The sequence below is a fragment of the Cloeon dipterum genome, chromosome 3, assembly GCF_949628265.1.
Source record: "Cloeon dipterum chromosome 3, ieCloDipt1.1, whole genome shotgun sequence".
Taxonomy (NCBI): Eukaryota; Metazoa; Arthropoda; class Insecta; order Ephemeroptera; family Baetidae; genus Cloeon; species Cloeon dipterum.
The window spans coordinates 35,145,739-35,162,910 of NC_088788.1; the positions used below are offsets into that span (position 1 = coordinate 35,145,739).

Sequence of the window (17,172 nt, forward strand, 5' to 3'; positions counted from 1 at the left end):
ATAAATTAATATTAAAAAATTCAATTTTTAAATATGAGATATTTAATTACCAGTTTTGACGTCTACACGCTAATAGTACGGAAAATATTGAACCCAGATAGCGCTGTGCTGATAATCACGCCGGGCATTTGCGAGTGCCAATGAAGTTCCTTGACATCTTTCTGGCCTTGGTGGATAAATAGCAACTGCGGCGGCAAATGCTGAAACAAAAATAAAAAAGTTCCAGTTTAAACATGGCCAGAACCCTGGATTGATCCAATCCTTACCGCTGTTTCCTCGTCTGGCGCAACTCTTTCAACAGAGAGGTCCCAGATTGCAATTTGGTCATCAGCACCGCCTGAGGCAAACACCGCGCTGTCGTTCGGGTTCCATTCAACAGTTGTCACGGGGGCTAAATGATGTTTGAATGTTGCAACGGAATCCTAAGGAACATGAAACACAGTTTTAGGCGGGCCTTTAACTAAAAATTAAGAATTTCGCTCAATTCACAGGGGGTAAGGACAAAATTGTAGATGTTTCAGCCAGTCGCCGGTGAAAAAGGGTCAAAATTAAAAAGTTCAGGAGAAAAAAGTCTAAGCACTATCAAACTTCACGTTAAAATATCGTCAGCTGCCGCCGCAGGGCAAAAAATTCGGTTAAGCATCACGTCCTGCTCACGGCTGAGACCTCTACACAATTGGCATGAGACTTTGTCAATTACCTTCAGCAGTCTAGTGTCCCAGACTTTGATTTTGCCATCATCTCCACCAGAAACAATCATGGTTTCATGGGTGCTCCAGTTAATCACGTTGACGTCACTTTCATGGGCCTTGGCCACCACTTTAACGCAGGCCTTGGAAGGAGACTGCCTCAAATCCCACAGTCGGATGCTGAAAAATGTCCAAGTTTTATTTAACATTTCTCGTCTTCATTTTGATCATACCTGCAGTCGACAGAACACGAAGCAAGGAGATCTTGTCCTTTGGGGGACCACTGCAGGTCTTCAACAGAGGCCGTGTGCCCTGAAAGAGGTCGCTGGTCAACGATCCAGCCGGTCATGTTCTCCTTGGGCTTCCAAATGTGAATGTTCTTGGCACAGTCACCAGTGGCCAGCTGACCTGAAATTAATTTTAAAGTAACAAACATACAGTGTCAGTATTATGCATTATACCTTTGTTGGTGGAACACCAGTCAATCGCGTATCCCTCTGTCTGATGTCCAGTGAAGGTGTAGAGCGACTTTTGCTGGTCTTTAATTCCGATGCGCTCGTTGAGCACTGGGTCCTGCGCCCCAAGGGCTTCTAGCTTGCGCAGCTGACCTGTCACATCCCAAATGTGCACCTGGCCCAGCTCAGACCAAGTGGCAGCCACCACTTTGTCTCCAAACATGGCACTCTAAAGATTTAAGAATCGTATTACGATCAGAGGAAATTCTGATGATTTGCTAATTATTACCCTAACGCGGTTGATGCAGCCCTTGTGTGGCATCATGACGCAGTCTAACCTGGGCAAATCACTGCTTTTGCCTTCCTCTTCTTCTTCGTCTGAGTCGCTATCAGAATCTGATTCGTCAGATTCTTCCTTTTTCTCATCTTTTAGCGTTTTCTTGATGTTGGACATCTGTTTAACAATATAATTAATAATAGTACTAACGAAATGATTGCGTAGCTCTTGACTCACTTTAATAGCCATTAGATGGTTAGCGTTTTTGCGCTCGCCCTGAGTGCCAGCAATCACATAGCTCGTCAGGGGAAAAGCATCAGCGCGGTTGTTTCCCAAGTTGTCTCCCACGATATCAAAGCTGAGACAAGGCGAACCTGATCATAGGATTATCATGAGTTTAACAAATTTGTATTTAATTTTTAGATTTTCTACCAGTTTTTGCCTGGTGGAGAAAAATATAAGCCGTCTCGTCGCACTCGAGCTCTTCGTCTGACTGCATCGATTGTCCAGGAAGGTAGACTTTCCGTTCCTTCGGCTGCATGCCGCTCTCGTTCGACTCTGCCATGTCTTCCGTTTCTTCCTCAACCTCCATGTCCACATCATTCTCCATAGTTTCCTCCATTGTGGCTGGAGTGTCAACGAAAATAAAATTTACAATGCAAGAAGCGGTGTCTCCTGGTGTTTCTCCACGTGTGTTTGTTGTTTTCAATGCTGTTTGTGCTCCGTGCTGTGCTGCTGCTGCTTGTAGTGGGCTGTGTGTTCTGTGTTGATTTACACGGGTGGCAGCACTGATTTGGCACCAGAAAAGTCGATTCTTCTGTTCATTTTGATTTGGTTGGAATTATTAAATTACTAGGAAATAATGAACAAAAAATCAATCAGCGAGCTCTGAAATTGTTGAATGAATTCGCAAATTTGTAGAAAGTGTTGTAAAATTAGATTCCGAGAAATTTGTATCGCTTCGCGCGTTGGTTTAGTGAGCGCCATGTTCGACAGATGGCATGACAGTGATGTTTTTCCCAGGACTTGCAGCGCGCACTAGTTGATTGCGTGAGTTCCGCTTCTTGAAGTGCGCCGCCCGTGCCATTAGAATGTGCCATGTGCTTCGTTTTCGGCTCGAAATGTAGCCGAAATCCGCCGTACCGGGCTCCAGCATCGGCGACAAATTGTGGGGCCGACTGCGCCCGTTGATTTGCAAGTGAATTAGTGCCGAAATAGTGCTACCTTGCTCAAGTAATGTGAGTTTAACCACCTCGACGGTGTCACGTTGCCGCTTTTGCGGGGGGCGAGGCCATAGGATGTCTTGCAGAATTTTTTATGGTAATATTAATTTTAATATCCACTGTATTTCATCGATTTATTAAAAATATTTATCAGGCTGGACTGGTGCATCACGTCAAAATTTTAAAACAAAACCGCTACCGTTAATTTTCTGTAAATTACATAATTGTTTAATCATTTAGTATGTTCATTCAGAATGCGGCAGTGTGTAATAGGTATTAATTTGTTAAATCCGTAGTTTTTTGTTTATGCTTTTTTAAACGATTTTCACAGTACAATAATTGTTTGCAGTGCTTGTTCTGGGAGGATTTAGTGCATCTAACACAATTTCCTAGCTTGAGAGCTATCATTTTTATTTTTAAAGTTGCTAGTCGGGAGGCCCGACGAGTCACCTTGACTTACTTTGCGAATGCCAAGTTGTTAACAAACTTGCTTTCCGGTTCATCTTACCGAGTTACTTTATTTACAACCATTTAAAATGTTTTGGAAGTATTAATCTACACAACTATTGTCTTTGCAATTAAATTTTTGAAAACTATTTGTAACAGATCGTTTTTTAAATAATAAGAAACGATTTTAACTGATTTTTACTTAAATATTTTGAAATAATTTGAATTTAAGTTAGATATTCTGATTTTAATTCAATGATTTCAATCTGATGTTTCAGCTCGCCTTCAATTTGTTCAAAAAAGAAAAACCCGCAGTACCTGAGGAGATCTAAGTAAGTTCATATTTCAATTTTCGTTGTTTAAAAAAAACTGGAAATTATGGACAGAGAAACTGCAATTGTGTTTAGTTTTATGATTTTTTTATATAAATTTTTATTTGCTTTTATTCATTTTTAATGTATTTTTGTTCGTTTTGCGTGTGGACTTGACTGCAGTACAATATAAATATTACGCACGACGTGTGTGTGTGTGTGTTTCTATATATATACGTTCTTATAGAATTTAATTTACAATTCGAAAAACAGTTGGCTAACAACATTAATTAATGTACTTGCTTGTTGTGCACAAAGCACGCCACTTCTCGCAGTAAGTGAGTTATTAAAATGTAGCCGTAATTGCTAAACAATTCAGTTAAAATCGTAGTAGAGACAGGTAACGAGATGCATCGTGTGTTTTTCAGCGCGAAATGTTTTATTAATCCGTGTTGGCGTCTTTTAAATAGGTTCTCTCGCGTATTTACATCGCTTCTCAAAATGTACATGAACACTTAACTTTTGCATTTGTATAATAACATTTACTCTGGTCAATCGCCACACGTTTTTTTACAGCACAACTCTTGCTAATAATAGTTTGTTACACATTGCTACTAACCAAAGACAGCTTTTCTGTTTCTGCACTCTTAATTCTCACACATTGAGACATTTAATTGATCGCCGCCGCGTGTGTGTCGCGCGTTATTTACAAGCAACGAGTTTCGGAATCTTAATTCCAAAACGTGATCTGGCAGAAAAATGACACACACGACCTCCTTTTAAATAAGGGCACTTACAACTAAGCAAAAAGTATTACTTCTTCTTCTTCCAAAGTAAAAGCGGAATTTCGCCCGTATGTATACGCAATAAGTTAGGTTATACAAAAAAAGGATAAACTTTCAAATGACTAAACGATTAAAGTGTGTAAAATTACGAGAGATGATGGAAGTCTGCTTGCTGAGACGAGAGTGGTGACTGGCTGCCCCTGCTCGCGCGTGCAGATCGGTTAAGTCGTTAGTGGAGAGAAAATTCATCCCTAAACTGTGTGTTGTGCACTCGGCGTTGCATGAAATATATATTATTGTTTGCCCGCTGCTGTTTTCATGTATCACATTATTACGATGCGCGTCATTGCTGGAGGTGGTGGCGGTGGTTGCTTGGTTGCGGCCAGGGGAAATCAGGGTCGGAGGGGAGGGGGAGGTGGCTGCCTGCCCGCGTCTGCTATTCTTCCGGGTTCGATTAAACTACGTCCCGTCGGCTGGTTAACTGAACGGAAGGAGGACAAGTCGGTCGGTGTGTGTGCGGCGGGCAGGCGACGAGTGGCGTCCTCCTCAGCACTTGCGGTTGTTGTTGGCACCTGAGTGACGCATCTGGTGGTCGCAGCGGCGCGGACGCTTGTTGCGCGCCGAGCCGACGTCGCGGGCCTTGTTGTTGCGGTCCAGCGCAGTGCGACGCATCTGCTGCGCACCAACCTTCTGCTGCACCTGAAATCACGAGCCCATTTACTAACTCTGAGGGGCCGAAAGAACCGCTCTCAGGTAAATGTGGCGGCTTCCCTTTTTTTTCGTTCGAAACGCGTTAAAATTATTCATTCGAAAACTAAAGTAACTCTGGATTTCCATCTGGCCTGAATGAATGGTTGCATCTGACCGCAAATTTTAGATTTTCATTTGGGGAAATGGAAAAATCATTTCTTGCGCCAGAAATTGGTAAAAATTGACCAGTTGTATAGACCCTCAGTGTTCGAAGCTGCTAACAGATGGCGCCACCGTATACTTTGGTAATAAATTTAATTTTAAGGCACTTCCTCTGCGAAATCAGACTCAGTCCTGCTACTATACATTCTTCATTTAATATGTTTTCTTTTGACGTTCTGGAAACCAAAATCGGTTATGCCAACCGTCGTAGAATCGTTGAAAAAACTTTCTTGAAATAAAAAATCTTTTCAGACGGTTCAACGGCGAATTGGGAATTGCCGAGCTGATTTTGGTTTTCAACACGTCAAAAGATAGCTTAATAAGTGAAGAACTCACAGTGACAGGATTGAGTATGAAATCGCAGCGGAAGTGCCTTAAAATTAAATTTATTACTAAAGTACACGGTGGCGCCATCTGTTAGCGGATTAAAACACGAAGGGTTTAACAACTGGTGAATTGAGTGGTAAAAACCAGTAGTAAGCAAATAATGCAACCCTGGCTGGATGACAATTTTAAATTTATTATCCTTTTTCACCTTTTGCGCAGCCTGGACAGCCGCGTTCTGCTGCTGCTGCTGCTTGGCCAGCGTCACGAGGGTTCTCTGGGGGCGGGGGTTGACTGCAGCGAGGGGCTGACGCGCGCGGCCCCTCGGCGGCGGTGACAGGGAGGCGGAGCGGGGCGAGGGCGTGTGCTGCGGCATCGCCGGCCGGTGGTAGACGGACATGCTGGGGTGCTCGATCAGCAGGTTCTCGAGGGGCGACGTCTCCAGCTCGACGGGGCCCTGCGAGGTGAAGCACGGCGGCGGCGTCACGAACCACGACTCCTCGAGCAGCGCCGAGACGGAGGCCGAGCGCGAGCGCGGCGCCACCGCCATGGACGCGAGCATGGCGCCTCGCTGCAGCTGCGCGTCCACCAGCAGCCAGTCGTCCTCGGCCTCCTGCACGCTCAGCTCGTCGCAGTCACAGCAGGCCATCTCGTCTGCTGGGCAGCACGCCGTTTCGCTCTCGGCGCCGGAGGCGGCGCTGGAGGCGCCCAGCAGCAGATTGGCCAGATTCGTGAACATCTGAAATAGCAGATAGGCTTTAATTTTCCTCGCTTGGGGTTGATGGCATTCTAGAAATTTCATACTGGGCTTGGGACTTGGAGGCCGTTCGGGTCAGACAGTAAATAATGACGACAAAATTCACCAGTTAGTGTTTGAAGCCACCAACAGATGGCGCCACTGTTCGATTTTTAATGCACTTGCGCTGGGATTTCGGATTCAATCCTGCCACTGTGTATTCATCACTTAAAATGCCTTTACCTAGTATAAAGAAATAATTCTAGAATGTGTACACAGAGGCAGGATTGAGTATTAAATCACAGCGCAAATTCATTAAAATCGAAAGAAACCAATGGCGCCATCTATTGGTGGATTTGAACACCAAGGGCTTACGCAACTGGTGAATTGAATCCCTTTTTCGCACGTCGTCACCTTGCTTAAATAAAACTAATAAAATACGTAACCAAGTCTGTTGATTTTTAAAATGATTCAAAAATAGAATTCCAGCTGACGTAACGCATGCTTTCCATTTTAATTCAATTTAAGTGAATTGGCAAAAAATTGCAAGCCATCCAGTATTATTTCTGGCCTGTTACGCGGCTAGCATGAAGCAATGGCCGCGGCTCGGGTTTGCGTTGCGAGTTTCGCCTTCGGCTCATCGCTGTCGAAACCACACATCAGCCAGTTGTTGTTATTCAACGAAACTTTGCTGGCTTGCAACTCAATGATCCGATTTCGTGCGACAAATCCGCGACCTTTTTATTGTTCCTCGGGTTGAGAAAAACGGAAAATCGGGCAGTTTCACGCTGCGCGCGATAAGAATTAAGTAAATCGTAAATCGACACAGTCACGCACGCACCGCACCGCGGCGCGCGGTTTGACACACATTTACTTCTTGCTCCAAGAAGGGCAGTGCGCACGCGCTCAAAACGAATCAGCTGCAATTAATTCTTTTTCCTCCGATTGCAGCGTCTCTGTCTCTGCCATTAATTTGAAAACACTTGGCCGGCTGGCTCACGGCTCACCTAGTTAACTGAGGCTTTTCTTGAAATGGCCGTCATTATTAATTTATTTATTACCATCGGTCAAATACTATATTTAAATATAGAATTGTTGATTAATCGTAATATTGATATAAACCAGGTTAAAAAGAAAAATGCTGCTTCGCCTTAGCATTTTGCGCACAAAAATCGAGCTGACGGTCGTCGACCCCGCGCAAACAAAGTCTCGGCGAATGCAACAGAGCCACAAATACAAAGGGAGCTCCGTTTTCTTGAGATTTATGTGTCAGTTGTTTGTCTCTAAGTGCGTTAGTGAGTAATTCATACTTGCGAGACGAACAACTGGGTTTCCAAAACGTTGATGGAATTAAAATTTTGGCTGAGTGAAGTAGAAGTTGATACTTTTATTCACAATTACGATTTTTTGGACAATTTTCGAAATGTTGCGTTTCAAAAGGCTGGGCCGTGGGCCAAAGGCTGCTGTCAGCGTGGCGAAACTTTGATCCTTGGCCAATTCTGCCGATCGCAAAGCAATAATATACCTTGCCCGTGTTCCTCCCACGAAAACAATAAATATATTTGCGGATTTCTCTAGTGGCCGAATTCCTTTCTTGCTCTCCCTCGAGAAGTGCACTTGACTTTCGGTAAGCCACAAAGGTACCGCGGCTAAATTTAGCCTCGCGAAACCGTGTGTATGCGGCACACTCCACCGTTTGACGTCACCGCGCCCGAGACTTATTTTGATCCGACGACACACATTTCATTTTTCATTCAAAACTTTCTTCTAATTTTTCAAACCCTTGATTAATATTCAACCTGCACGTTATGCTAAACACTACTTCTTTTGTTCAGGAAATTGGAATTGGGGAGCTCTTTCAGCAGGACGAATTTGAATATCCCCGTCTCTGAAATGCGTTGCTGACGTCGTGGAAGCGATTTTTCAACTTGTTGCGTTGCAAGCGCACTCGATCGTCCTATGCTAATCGCCAGATACAGATAATCTCAATAATTGAAGAACAAACCTTACGAAATAAGTCCATGCAAGGTGCTTCACCAAAGAGAGTCCAAAGTTTCCCAGAAAGAGTGCGGCTACGCGGTTACGGTTACAGGAAAGTGCGCAATTGAGCGAGTCGCGGCGAACGTAGTAGTTTCTCTGGAGCGCGGGCTCGCCGATTTAGTTTCGCGCTGCAAAAAGTACGCATTTCGCATCACGGGTGACGTCGTTCGCTTCCTCTCCTCTCGCTCGCTCACTCGCTCGCTTACACGCTCGCAGATTTCGCGGCGTTACGCAAAGCTTGATTATAACGTCGATTGTTTTGGTCTTGAATTGCGACAACTATGTACTGCTGACAGGAATGCGAGTCAGCCGCGAGCGCATGCATTTATTAATAAATTGGTCGAGGCATTCGCGAGGCCACTCTTGCACTATTTTCGCCCGCTACAAATTATCTGCCCCAATTCGTCGGACGCGTGCCGTAAATCAAACAAACAAATCGGCTTTGTTGTGTTTCTGACTAATTGGTTTACTCGGAATTATAATATATTTACGGCCCTGATTACTTATCTAAACTCTTGCTAACATTAACATAGGGTTTTCTTTGACTCTTTCAATTCAATTAGTTTTTTAATTTTATAATTATTGCACATTTCGATAATTAAGGACAACTAATGGAGACTTTTAGCTGTTGTGAGCGTGGCGGGCAGGTATCCGTTTTTCGTGCTGCTTCCGTTTCCGCGTCACGCTCTATCGCTCCCTAACTTTGTTTTTTTTTACAAACGAGAACACTGAAATTGCACCAGTGGTGCGATCATTAAACGGGCATTATCTGCAGCTGATAAAGAGAAGAATGCTCGCACATTGAACATTCGACTTTCACCCCCTATTTTTAAAAAAGATAAAACAATAAAGCTGCTGTTCTTTTCACGTGAACTGTGCATGATCGAGCATCAACAGTTTCAATGATTTGTCGGTTTCGGGAGAAAAATCGGTCGTGGTTTTGGCGTACGAGAAGCGGTCAACCTTGCTCTTTTTCAATTGCTCAACCCGACCGACGGAGGCGAAGGCTGCCCAAGATCGCGCAGTGCTCTCCTCTCCTCTGCTCGGTACATGGGGTCCTTTCACTTGCGATGCCTGGCTCGCGTGACGTCACGCGCCCGCTGCACCGAGTGCACCCCGCAGCCACTGCCAAGGACCCGCCCCTCGCGCCCCTTTCCGCCCCCACGGCCCTGCACTCGCGGCAAATCTATCGAAACGCTTGACCTTTCGAACGTTGTTTGTTGTTCGTTACACGAAAATGCTCTTCACAAATTTCCGGATTGCGCAATGCGCGTACTCAAACGAGCGGAAAATTGCTGTGCGTGTGTCGTTCTGATTCTCGCGCGCGTTTTTGCGCAATGCCAATCGCAGGTGTGCAATTGCTTGCTGAGCAGCGGATATTATCAAGTATTAGCAATTGCGATCGCTTTCCATGTTTTCCGCAGCCTTCCGGGAAACGCGATAAATCAACCGAATTCTCACGAGGATGGTGCAATCGCTCGGCGAGGTTTCCTCACGCCAATTCGCAGTAATAAACAAAGGAAATCGCGTCACAAAAAGAATAAAAAGGGGCAAAAAAATTGGGAAATCCGTCGGGGGAGGAATGCTCGAGGGCCAGCCCAAATCGATTCGCGCCCTTTAAACCCGACAAAAATTACGGCCACCTGTACCCCGGTCCGTCTCGCGTCCCCGAACGGCCCCGCGAACCCGGGAGGGACCCCTGGGAGCCCCGAAAAGCGATTGTTGTCGACATTTGACAGCGACCTTGGCGATCAGCTGACCAATGTCAAAAACCCGAGCCTCTCGGCGGGCGCCCTTCGGCCTTCCGCTGCCCTGGGCCGGGCCACGGAAGGCCCGTGGGCCGACGGAACCCCTGCATTGGTTCCTGGCGGGGGCTACTCACTGCGCGGGAGGCGGCGGAGGCGGCAGTCTTCTTGTTACTAAGGAAGGGAACGCTCTAATGGCTCCGAGCGAGTTCGTGCAGGTTCGGGCTTGCAGCAGCAGCTGTTGTCGCCCAAACCAAACACAGCAACCGGTTGTTAGGCCCGCTCTTATACCGGTTTTCTGACCTGCAGCTGCTCACAAAATTACCGTTGTGTGCACGGGTCGATTGAGAGAGATACATCATTTAATTTGGGGTCTTTAACATTTTTTTCATAATTATAAAAAAAAAGTTCAGCAAAGCTCTACAGAAAATTTGTGAAATTGTTTTACCTTTACTTGAAATAAAATTTAAAAATGAAGAAAAATCTAAAATTTTACAAAACTTTTGTTCATTTTGTGAGAAAATTGGCTCGAAAGTTTGCATGCTAACCAAGCATGGTCTACCTACTATGAGATTACGATTTTTTTCACAATTTAAGGAATTTCCCCTTATAATTCGCACATTATTGGATACATCGCGACGAGAGAGATCGAAATCAAGCAGATAAATCACTTCATTTTTCCCGAAATTCGGAAAATCAGAAATTTCCCTGTTCCTCGGTCCTCATTTGCACGATGTAAAAAAATGTTGCTTAATTTTTCAAACATTAAACTACTTGATAAAGCCAACCATGCGAGTAAATTAATGTTTTCAGCTTTTATCCGATTTTTATTTCACTTTGTAAATCGGTTGAATTGTAGAAACCGACCGAATGATGTAGCAGACGCGCCGCGACGTCTGCGCAAAACACCTGGCCGCGTCACCCAGGGAGTAAACACGGGAGTTTCTACATTGATGTCTCGTTGCGTGAAACCGATCATTCCGCGCGTTGATATTAGCTTTCGATTCGCACACATGCGGAACAATGCCAATGTCACTGTTTTATAATCTACTGATGCGCAAGATCTACGCGATGCGAGTCTAATGTTTCAACGTTTCGACTCCGCTCGTAAACGCAGACACGCAACTGAGAGCGGAATTTCCCCAAAGGGGCAATGCCATCAGCCGGGAGAAATTCAAACTTACAAGTAGTCCTATTTTTTGCTATGAGCACGAAATAGTTTAATTTAGAACTTATGTTTTTTTAAGTTTCATTTCTAGCCGAAATTAACCTGTGCAGCGCTGTAATTTTTGTTTACTAAAGTGGCTGCAAAGTTAGCATGCTTGTCAAATGGTGAGGGCTGTCTCCTTACTTGAAATCCTATTTTATTTCACAACAAAGAATTTCTCCAAAAAGATTTCATACGCTGTTGGACAGACCTCGACGAGAGGAATCAAAATCTGCCACCAAAATGTGGTCAAGCGCTGGAAATTTTGGAGAAAATTTGAGAAATTTGAATTTTTATTACTAGCCAGGTGCTTTTTTATTATTGCAAATTGTAGAACAAATAATTTTCGATTATCTGCCTGTATCTACCACTTCAATAGATTCATACTTAAAATTTCTTCCTCTTTTTGTTACAGATTCGTGGACCAGAACGTTTCCTCCTTTCCTCCTCCGATACGAGGTCAAGGAAATGGCAACAGAGGTGAAATTAAAAATGTGATAATCAATAAATGTGTTAAGCTCTAATTATAAACTCGGCTCGTGTTATTTAAGTAACCACACGTCTATGAAAGAAAAAATTTCCATTCATAGTGATCGCTAGGAGAACCGGCTCGCAGCGCAGATGGGGAAACGTGTTGTGCTGCTTCTTTCATGCCAGGTGTCTGGCTGTTGCAGGGTTTCACTTCCTTGAAAAATAATAAATTGTAATTTTTGCAGCTGTAATTTTGCCGGAATTGTTGTGTCCGTCTCAACTGCCGCAGGAGCTACTTTAGTGACGTGCCTCTCTCTCTGTCTGGCCTCTGCCTTACTTTAAAGTAAAACTTGACAGAAAATTTTAGAGGAATCCTTTATTTACTTGAATTACTATCTTAAAATTAGGAAAAAGTTTAAAATTCCTAGGTTGCCGTTTAAATTTTTGAGAAAATCGGCGAATCAAGCGGCGAGCACTGTCTTTCTGTTGTAAAACCACGATTTATTTCACAAATTTAGGGAAATTTACTCAATATTTGCACACCATTAGATATATCGCGACGAGAGGGATCAAACTAAAGCGAAAAAATGAAGAAATTTGGGGAAAATCTGAAATCTTTCTGTTCCTCGGTCCTATTTTCATTATTACACATCACAGAGATAAACTTGCTAAAAATATTATAAAAAGTCAACTGCTTGCTATCTTGCTATAGCCAACAATGCCTCTAAAGCTCTACTTTTTCTTGTCTTTGAATTTTTTAGAAGGTCTGATTTACTGGAAAAACTTTGAGACAACTTGTTTTAACGAGCTGATAAGAAATTATTCCACGTTTGCTTGAGAACGTCCTATACCTGCATAGCTATAGAGCTGTGAAATTTGTACGACCGACTATTTTTTTTCTTATCTGTAAATCATTAAATGAGCACGAATCATGCAATTTGAAGCCACTTTAACCAAACTTAAAACCGTCTAAAAATCGTCAATTTTGAGTTTGAAATCAAATATCTCCATTGTATTGTATTGAACGCTTAAATACATAACAATTAAGCTATCATTGCTCATTTTAATCATTTCCATTTAATATGGGTAAATTAGAAAATAATTATAGTTATTAAATTTATCATTTATATTATTTTAAGTAATTTAGAGACATCTCTATTGTTAGCCATCATAGCCCACCATCAAAACAAGTCGTAATTTGACAGCGCGATCTCTGTATAATGGAATGTTTTGTTAATTAGTGTTATATTTATATTATTACGCTATAAGTGGAGTGACTTCGTTCTTTGGGCCAGTATAATTTAAAAAATGGTTAAACAAAAGTAAAAAATGCTACAATTATACCAGCCATGATTTTCTTATTAAATCAGCTTAAATCTACAAGATTTAAATAAAATACCTAGAATGATTGCAGAGACACAAGAAGTATTGGAAAAAGCGTGTAAAGCTTACTTGTTGGGCGTGGATGTGAAGAATAGGAGCGAAGAGTAGGTACTTCAGTGGTGACTACCGTGACTCTGCCTGCAGCGAGCGCCCGAAGAACGGACGATTGCTGTTTACTTTATCAGCTTGGCGCGTGGGGGAGAGTCTGAAGGAAAAGTGTGCGGAAAAACTTTGTTTTCCGGTCTTTCCTTATTAATGTTAACCACGACTGCACTGATTTGAATATATTGACTGTTCAGTTCGAAAAGAACTAACCCCTGCTGCCCAAATAATGCCAAATAAACCGGATATTTATTAAATTGAATTCTTGATTTCAAGATGGAATATTCTGATAAAAATTAAGAGAGATGAATTTTACTTGGGTAAAATTGCAAGCGCTCTCTTGAGAATCGTGTATTCCCCGTGCGCCACTCGATTCAAACTTTGCACGGATGCTTTTAGATTCAATAGATGGCGCACGCCCCTAGAGGAAGGCAACGTTTCGCAGAGTTTCCAGCGTAGGCAACCTGCTTGACACCACAGCAGAGCCGGTTGCCTTGTCTTATTTGTCAGTTACGTCATCAGTTTAAATTTTTTGCTATCATGCAATCATTGAGCAATTGAAAATCGGACTTCATCTTCGTTGCTTATGTTCGAACACACTGTTACGCATTATTTTCTGACAAACACTAAAATATTTAAAAATAGTTGCCATGCTCAGTCAATAAAAGTTAATATGAATCATTGAACCAAATATAAATATATGATGATGCAAATTAAATGGCACCATAATGCTTCAACTTTTAAGATAACTGAATGCTTTAGCCTCATTTTTTAATTTATTGAAATGTTAAAAGCTTACTTCTTGAAGGATTGAATACCAAAGTGAAGTGAAATGAATTTTTCATTATTTGATCTTTTTCTGCTATTTTATATTTTTCTTAAAAACAAATAATTATTACTTTTTGTGATTTGATAGCAGCAAATAGGAATTTAGCAGGAATTTTCTGATCAATGAACAATAGAATTTAAAATAACAAGAGATCTATATAAAAAGCTATTATCATCATCATCATTTATTTATTAAACACCATCATGTGTACAAAGAAGTAAATATTACAATTTGTCATTTTATTTAGCTGGTCACTTTCCAGCTTGTGTCAGACTCATCTTGTTTTTATCACAACTAAGAAAATGGTAAGAGTCTATACTCTCGTCACAAAGTTTACACACACAAGTAGGTAGAGTTTCGCTATGAAAAAGCTATTATTATGCATGCTGTTTTTTTAAGTTTGCTTCAATAGCTTAATATTATTCGTTTGAGCTTACAAACTTCGACAATTTACTTTGCTGGATTAAGTTTCACGGACTAAATTAAAAGTCATTATTCAATCAAGACTAATGTAGAGAGTGCGAAAGGGGAATAATTGTCGTGCTTGCTCCTGAAGTTAAACTAATAGACCTCTGCATCATAGATCACCAGCTGCATCATTCTTGTGCAAGAGTCGCTCAAAGGAAACAGCTCCATTTGTGTGGGGACAACCCAATCAGTGGATTTTAATTGAAACACTGCTAGTGAAAATTTGTGATAAGATTCATGGCCTTGTAAATTCTACAAACCTGAGCTTAACTCTGATTTGGTTCACTCGATCAACGCAAAATTCACGGTAAGATAGCGTGGACGACGCAGATTGCTGTTCGAAAAATAAGATAATCGGTCAGATCGACTCGGACGCCGCCAAGTGCATTCAACTTTCCACGCAAGGTCTGGAAAAATATAGATTTTTACAAGCAGACCCGGCGTGGATTTAATTCCATTCAGAATGCATTTGTGTCGGACGTCCGCCTTCTCCTTCCTGATTTTCGCTTGTCGACTGGCGATGGGAAGCGCATCTTACGATTTAGTTTTCGAGCCGAGCATTTTGCGACAGCTTGGGATGATGGCCAATCAAAGTATTACCGTCTGGACCAACAATTCTCTTGGCCACTTGTCATTGTGCGCTTTTTCGTCGATGACTGAAGTGGCTGAAGTATCTGAAGAGTGAGTAACAAAATAATATGAATTGTTACCTTTTTTTTGTTTTCAAATTTGTAGGGTAAAAAATATTTCACTTTCATAATTTTATTAAAAATCTTTTGATTTTATTTTATAACTTACAATTAGTTTAGAAATATTTTCAAGGGTCTAAAAATACAACATGCAGATCCGCGAGCTAAATTATTACTCACATGGAACAGCAATTAAAACGCAAATTAAATCCTGAATTTCCAGACCATTAGAGTTTGAGCTGGCTGACGATGAAAGCCACTCCAAGTACAAATCCAACTTTACGATTTTCGGCAAGTTCCTTGGCTACTCCAAGGTGACCATTCGCACCTGTGCTCAGGACATTCCTGAAATGGGGGTCGTGCAGTACAGCGACAAGATGTTCGTCTCGGTCATCCGAGTGGACACCTGGATGGACGCCTTTTTTATCGGCACTATCACGGTACTTCTCTTCTTCATCTACATCAACTTTGGCTGCGCTCTCGACATTGCTGTGGTCAAGAAAACTCTGAAAAGACCCATCGGCATCACTATTGGACTGGTCTCTCAGTTCATCTTCATGCCTCTGGTAACTAATAACTTTAGTATTTTTTAGAGGTCTCAGCCGCGAGGTTTAAGGCGTGGGCTGGTGGGACCCACGTGAGCGTGAAGTTCGATAGTGCTTATTTGGAAGACATTTTTTTTCTCCTGCACTTTTTAATTTTTGACCCTTATTCACCGGCGGCTACCCACGTGACCCAAATTTTGCCGGCTGGCGCGGCGCAGCGCGGCTGGCTGAGACCTCCACATTTTTTCTAAAGCTTGCTCTCATTGACAGGATAGCAAATATTTTTTTCAAACAGTGTCATTATTTTTGTAACACTCTCGAATTAATTTCTTTAGATGAGTTTTTTCATCGCTCGGCTAGTGTTCCCTGAGCAACCAGCCTTGCAGCTGGGTCTTTTCTTCATCGGTTGCTCGCCCGGAGGGGCGGCCAGCAACATTTGGACTCTGGTGCTGGATGGCAACCTCGATCTATCAGTCACGATGACGGCGGTCAGCACATTCGCCAGCTTCCGTAATTGAGAGCACTTATGAAATTCCATAATCTCGAGTACTTACATGTTTTTATCATTAGTCACGATTCCGTTTTGGGTTTTCACGATGGGCCACATAATTTTCTCTGACGCCGAGATCGGGGTGCCGTACAAGAGGATCGGAATAACCGCCATCACTCTTTTCGTTCCGTTGATCATCGGCATTGTCTTCCAGTACAAGCTGCCCAGGGTGGCCAAGTTCCTGATAAAGGCCCTGAAGCCATTCGCCGCCTTCATGCTTGTGTTCATCGTCGTCGGCACTTTCTCTAATTTGTTTCTCTTTAGGTTCGTCGACTGGATGGTGAGAGCAATGAAGTAACCCATAATAAAAATAACGTAATTTCCGCTCAGTTGTTGATTGCAGCAATCAGCAACCCTCTCCTTGGCTACCTCTTCGGCGCGTTAGTTGCCAAATTGTTCAGACAGACGGAGCGGGACATTATTGCAATCTCTATAGAGACTGGAATCCAGAATGGAGCAATTGCAGTCTTGCTATTAAAGACGGCACTTGAAGCTCCAGAATGTGATATCTCAGCAGGTACTCTTACTTCCTATCTCTCGAAAGCGCGCATATGTTAATTAAAAATCTCATACATTTGTTATCAGTGGTGCCAGTGACTATTTTCATCACGACCCAAGTGCCTTTGGTGATCTTGCTCGTGATTTTAAAGATACGCAATCGCATTCGAGCAAAGAGGGAAGAAAAGAATAAGCAGCAGGCGGGCAGCGACGCTTATGAAGTTGAAATTCCGCTCAATCGGAAGCCCATCGTGAGGACCAACTAGAACCCGCGCTATGCCAAAGAAACAATCAGTATTCTGCAATAATTATATTATTTTGCTCATGTAGTATTATATATCCAGTGTAATTAAATCAAAATTGACTAGATCCATCGAATTTAGATAAATTTAAAAATTGAAATATTTAACAGTCAGAATGAAATTAAAAAAAACACTTATTCTGGACAGAAATGTAAATTGAAGGTTTCAATAAAATTAAGGTTAT

At 42.5% G+C, this 17,172-nt stretch overlaps 3 protein-coding genes across 7 annotated transcripts; 1 reads left to right on the forward strand and 2 right to left on the reverse strand.

The window, feature by feature from the left end:
* Positions 1-24: 24 nt before the first annotated feature.
* On the reverse strand, positions 25-2,142 carry l(2)09851 (WD repeat-containing protein 1 l(2)09851). Its single transcript, XM_065482146.1, has 8 exons — positions 1,854-2,142; positions 1,659-1,795; positions 1,434-1,598; positions 1,151-1,373; positions 923-1,097; positions 701-869; positions 267-422; positions 25-200 (listed from the first exon to the last, which is right to left on the reverse strand). The coding sequence occupies exons 1-8, from the start codon at positions 2,041-2,043 to the stop codon at positions 63-65; spliced, it is 1,353 nt and encodes a 450-aa protein (XP_065338218.1). The 5' UTR covers positions 2,044-2,142; the 3' UTR covers positions 25-62.
* Positions 2,143-3,488: 1,346 nt separating this feature from the next.
* Positions 3,489-13,139, reverse strand: TP53INP (Tumor protein p53 inducible nuclear protein). Of its 5 annotated transcripts, none has more exons than XM_065482149.1 (3): positions 13,075-13,139; positions 5,635-6,162; positions 3,489-4,886 (listed from the first exon to the last, which is right to left on the reverse strand). In XM_065482149.1, exons 2-3 carry the CDS (start codon positions 6,160-6,162, stop codon positions 4,734-4,736), a joined length of 681 nt encoding a protein of 226 aa, XP_065338221.1. In that variant the 5' UTR covers positions 13,075-13,139; the 3' UTR covers positions 3,489-4,733. The 5 variants fall into 5 exon arrangements, with proteins under 5 accessions (XP_065338221.1, XP_065338220.1, XP_065338222.1 ...); XM_065482148.1 differs by lacking the exon at positions 13,075-13,139 and adding an exon at positions 10,082-10,215; XM_065482150.1 differs by lacking the exon at positions 13,075-13,139 and adding an exon at positions 9,943-10,070.
* Positions 13,140-14,118: 979 nt separating this feature from the next.
* LOC135938490 (hepatic sodium/bile acid cotransporter-like) lies at positions 14,119-17,149 on the forward strand. Its single transcript, XM_065482145.1, has 6 exons — positions 14,119-15,085; positions 15,317-15,659; positions 15,974-16,148; positions 16,209-16,468; positions 16,519-16,705; positions 16,774-17,149. The coding sequence occupies exons 1-6, from the start codon at positions 14,868-14,870 to the stop codon at positions 16,950-16,952; spliced, it is 1,362 nt and encodes a 453-aa protein (XP_065338217.1). The 5' UTR covers positions 14,119-14,867; the 3' UTR covers positions 16,953-17,149.
* The last annotated feature ends 23 nt before the right edge of the window (positions 17,150-17,172 follow it).

Bases quoted from the DNA above. Each gene is read 5' to 3' on its own strand.
- TP53INP (XM_065482147.1), bottom strand. The intron at 4,887-5,634 runs GTGAAAAAGGAT...TCGTGATTTCAG, and splicing joins CTGTCCAGGCTGCGCAAAAG to GTGCAGCAGAAGGTTGGTGC.
- LOC135938490 (XM_065482145.1), top strand. From the start codon at position 14,868: ATGCATTTGTGTCGGACGTCCGCCTTCTCCTTCCTGATTTTCGCTTGT. The intron at 15,086-15,316 runs GTGAGTAACAAA...CTGAATTTCCAG, and splicing joins GTGGCTGAAGTATCTGAAGA to ACCATTAGAGTTTGAGCTGG. The intron at 16,469-16,518 runs GTGAGAGCAATG...ATTTCCGCTCAG, and splicing joins TTAGGTTCGTCGACTGGATG to TTGTTGATTGCAGCAATCAG.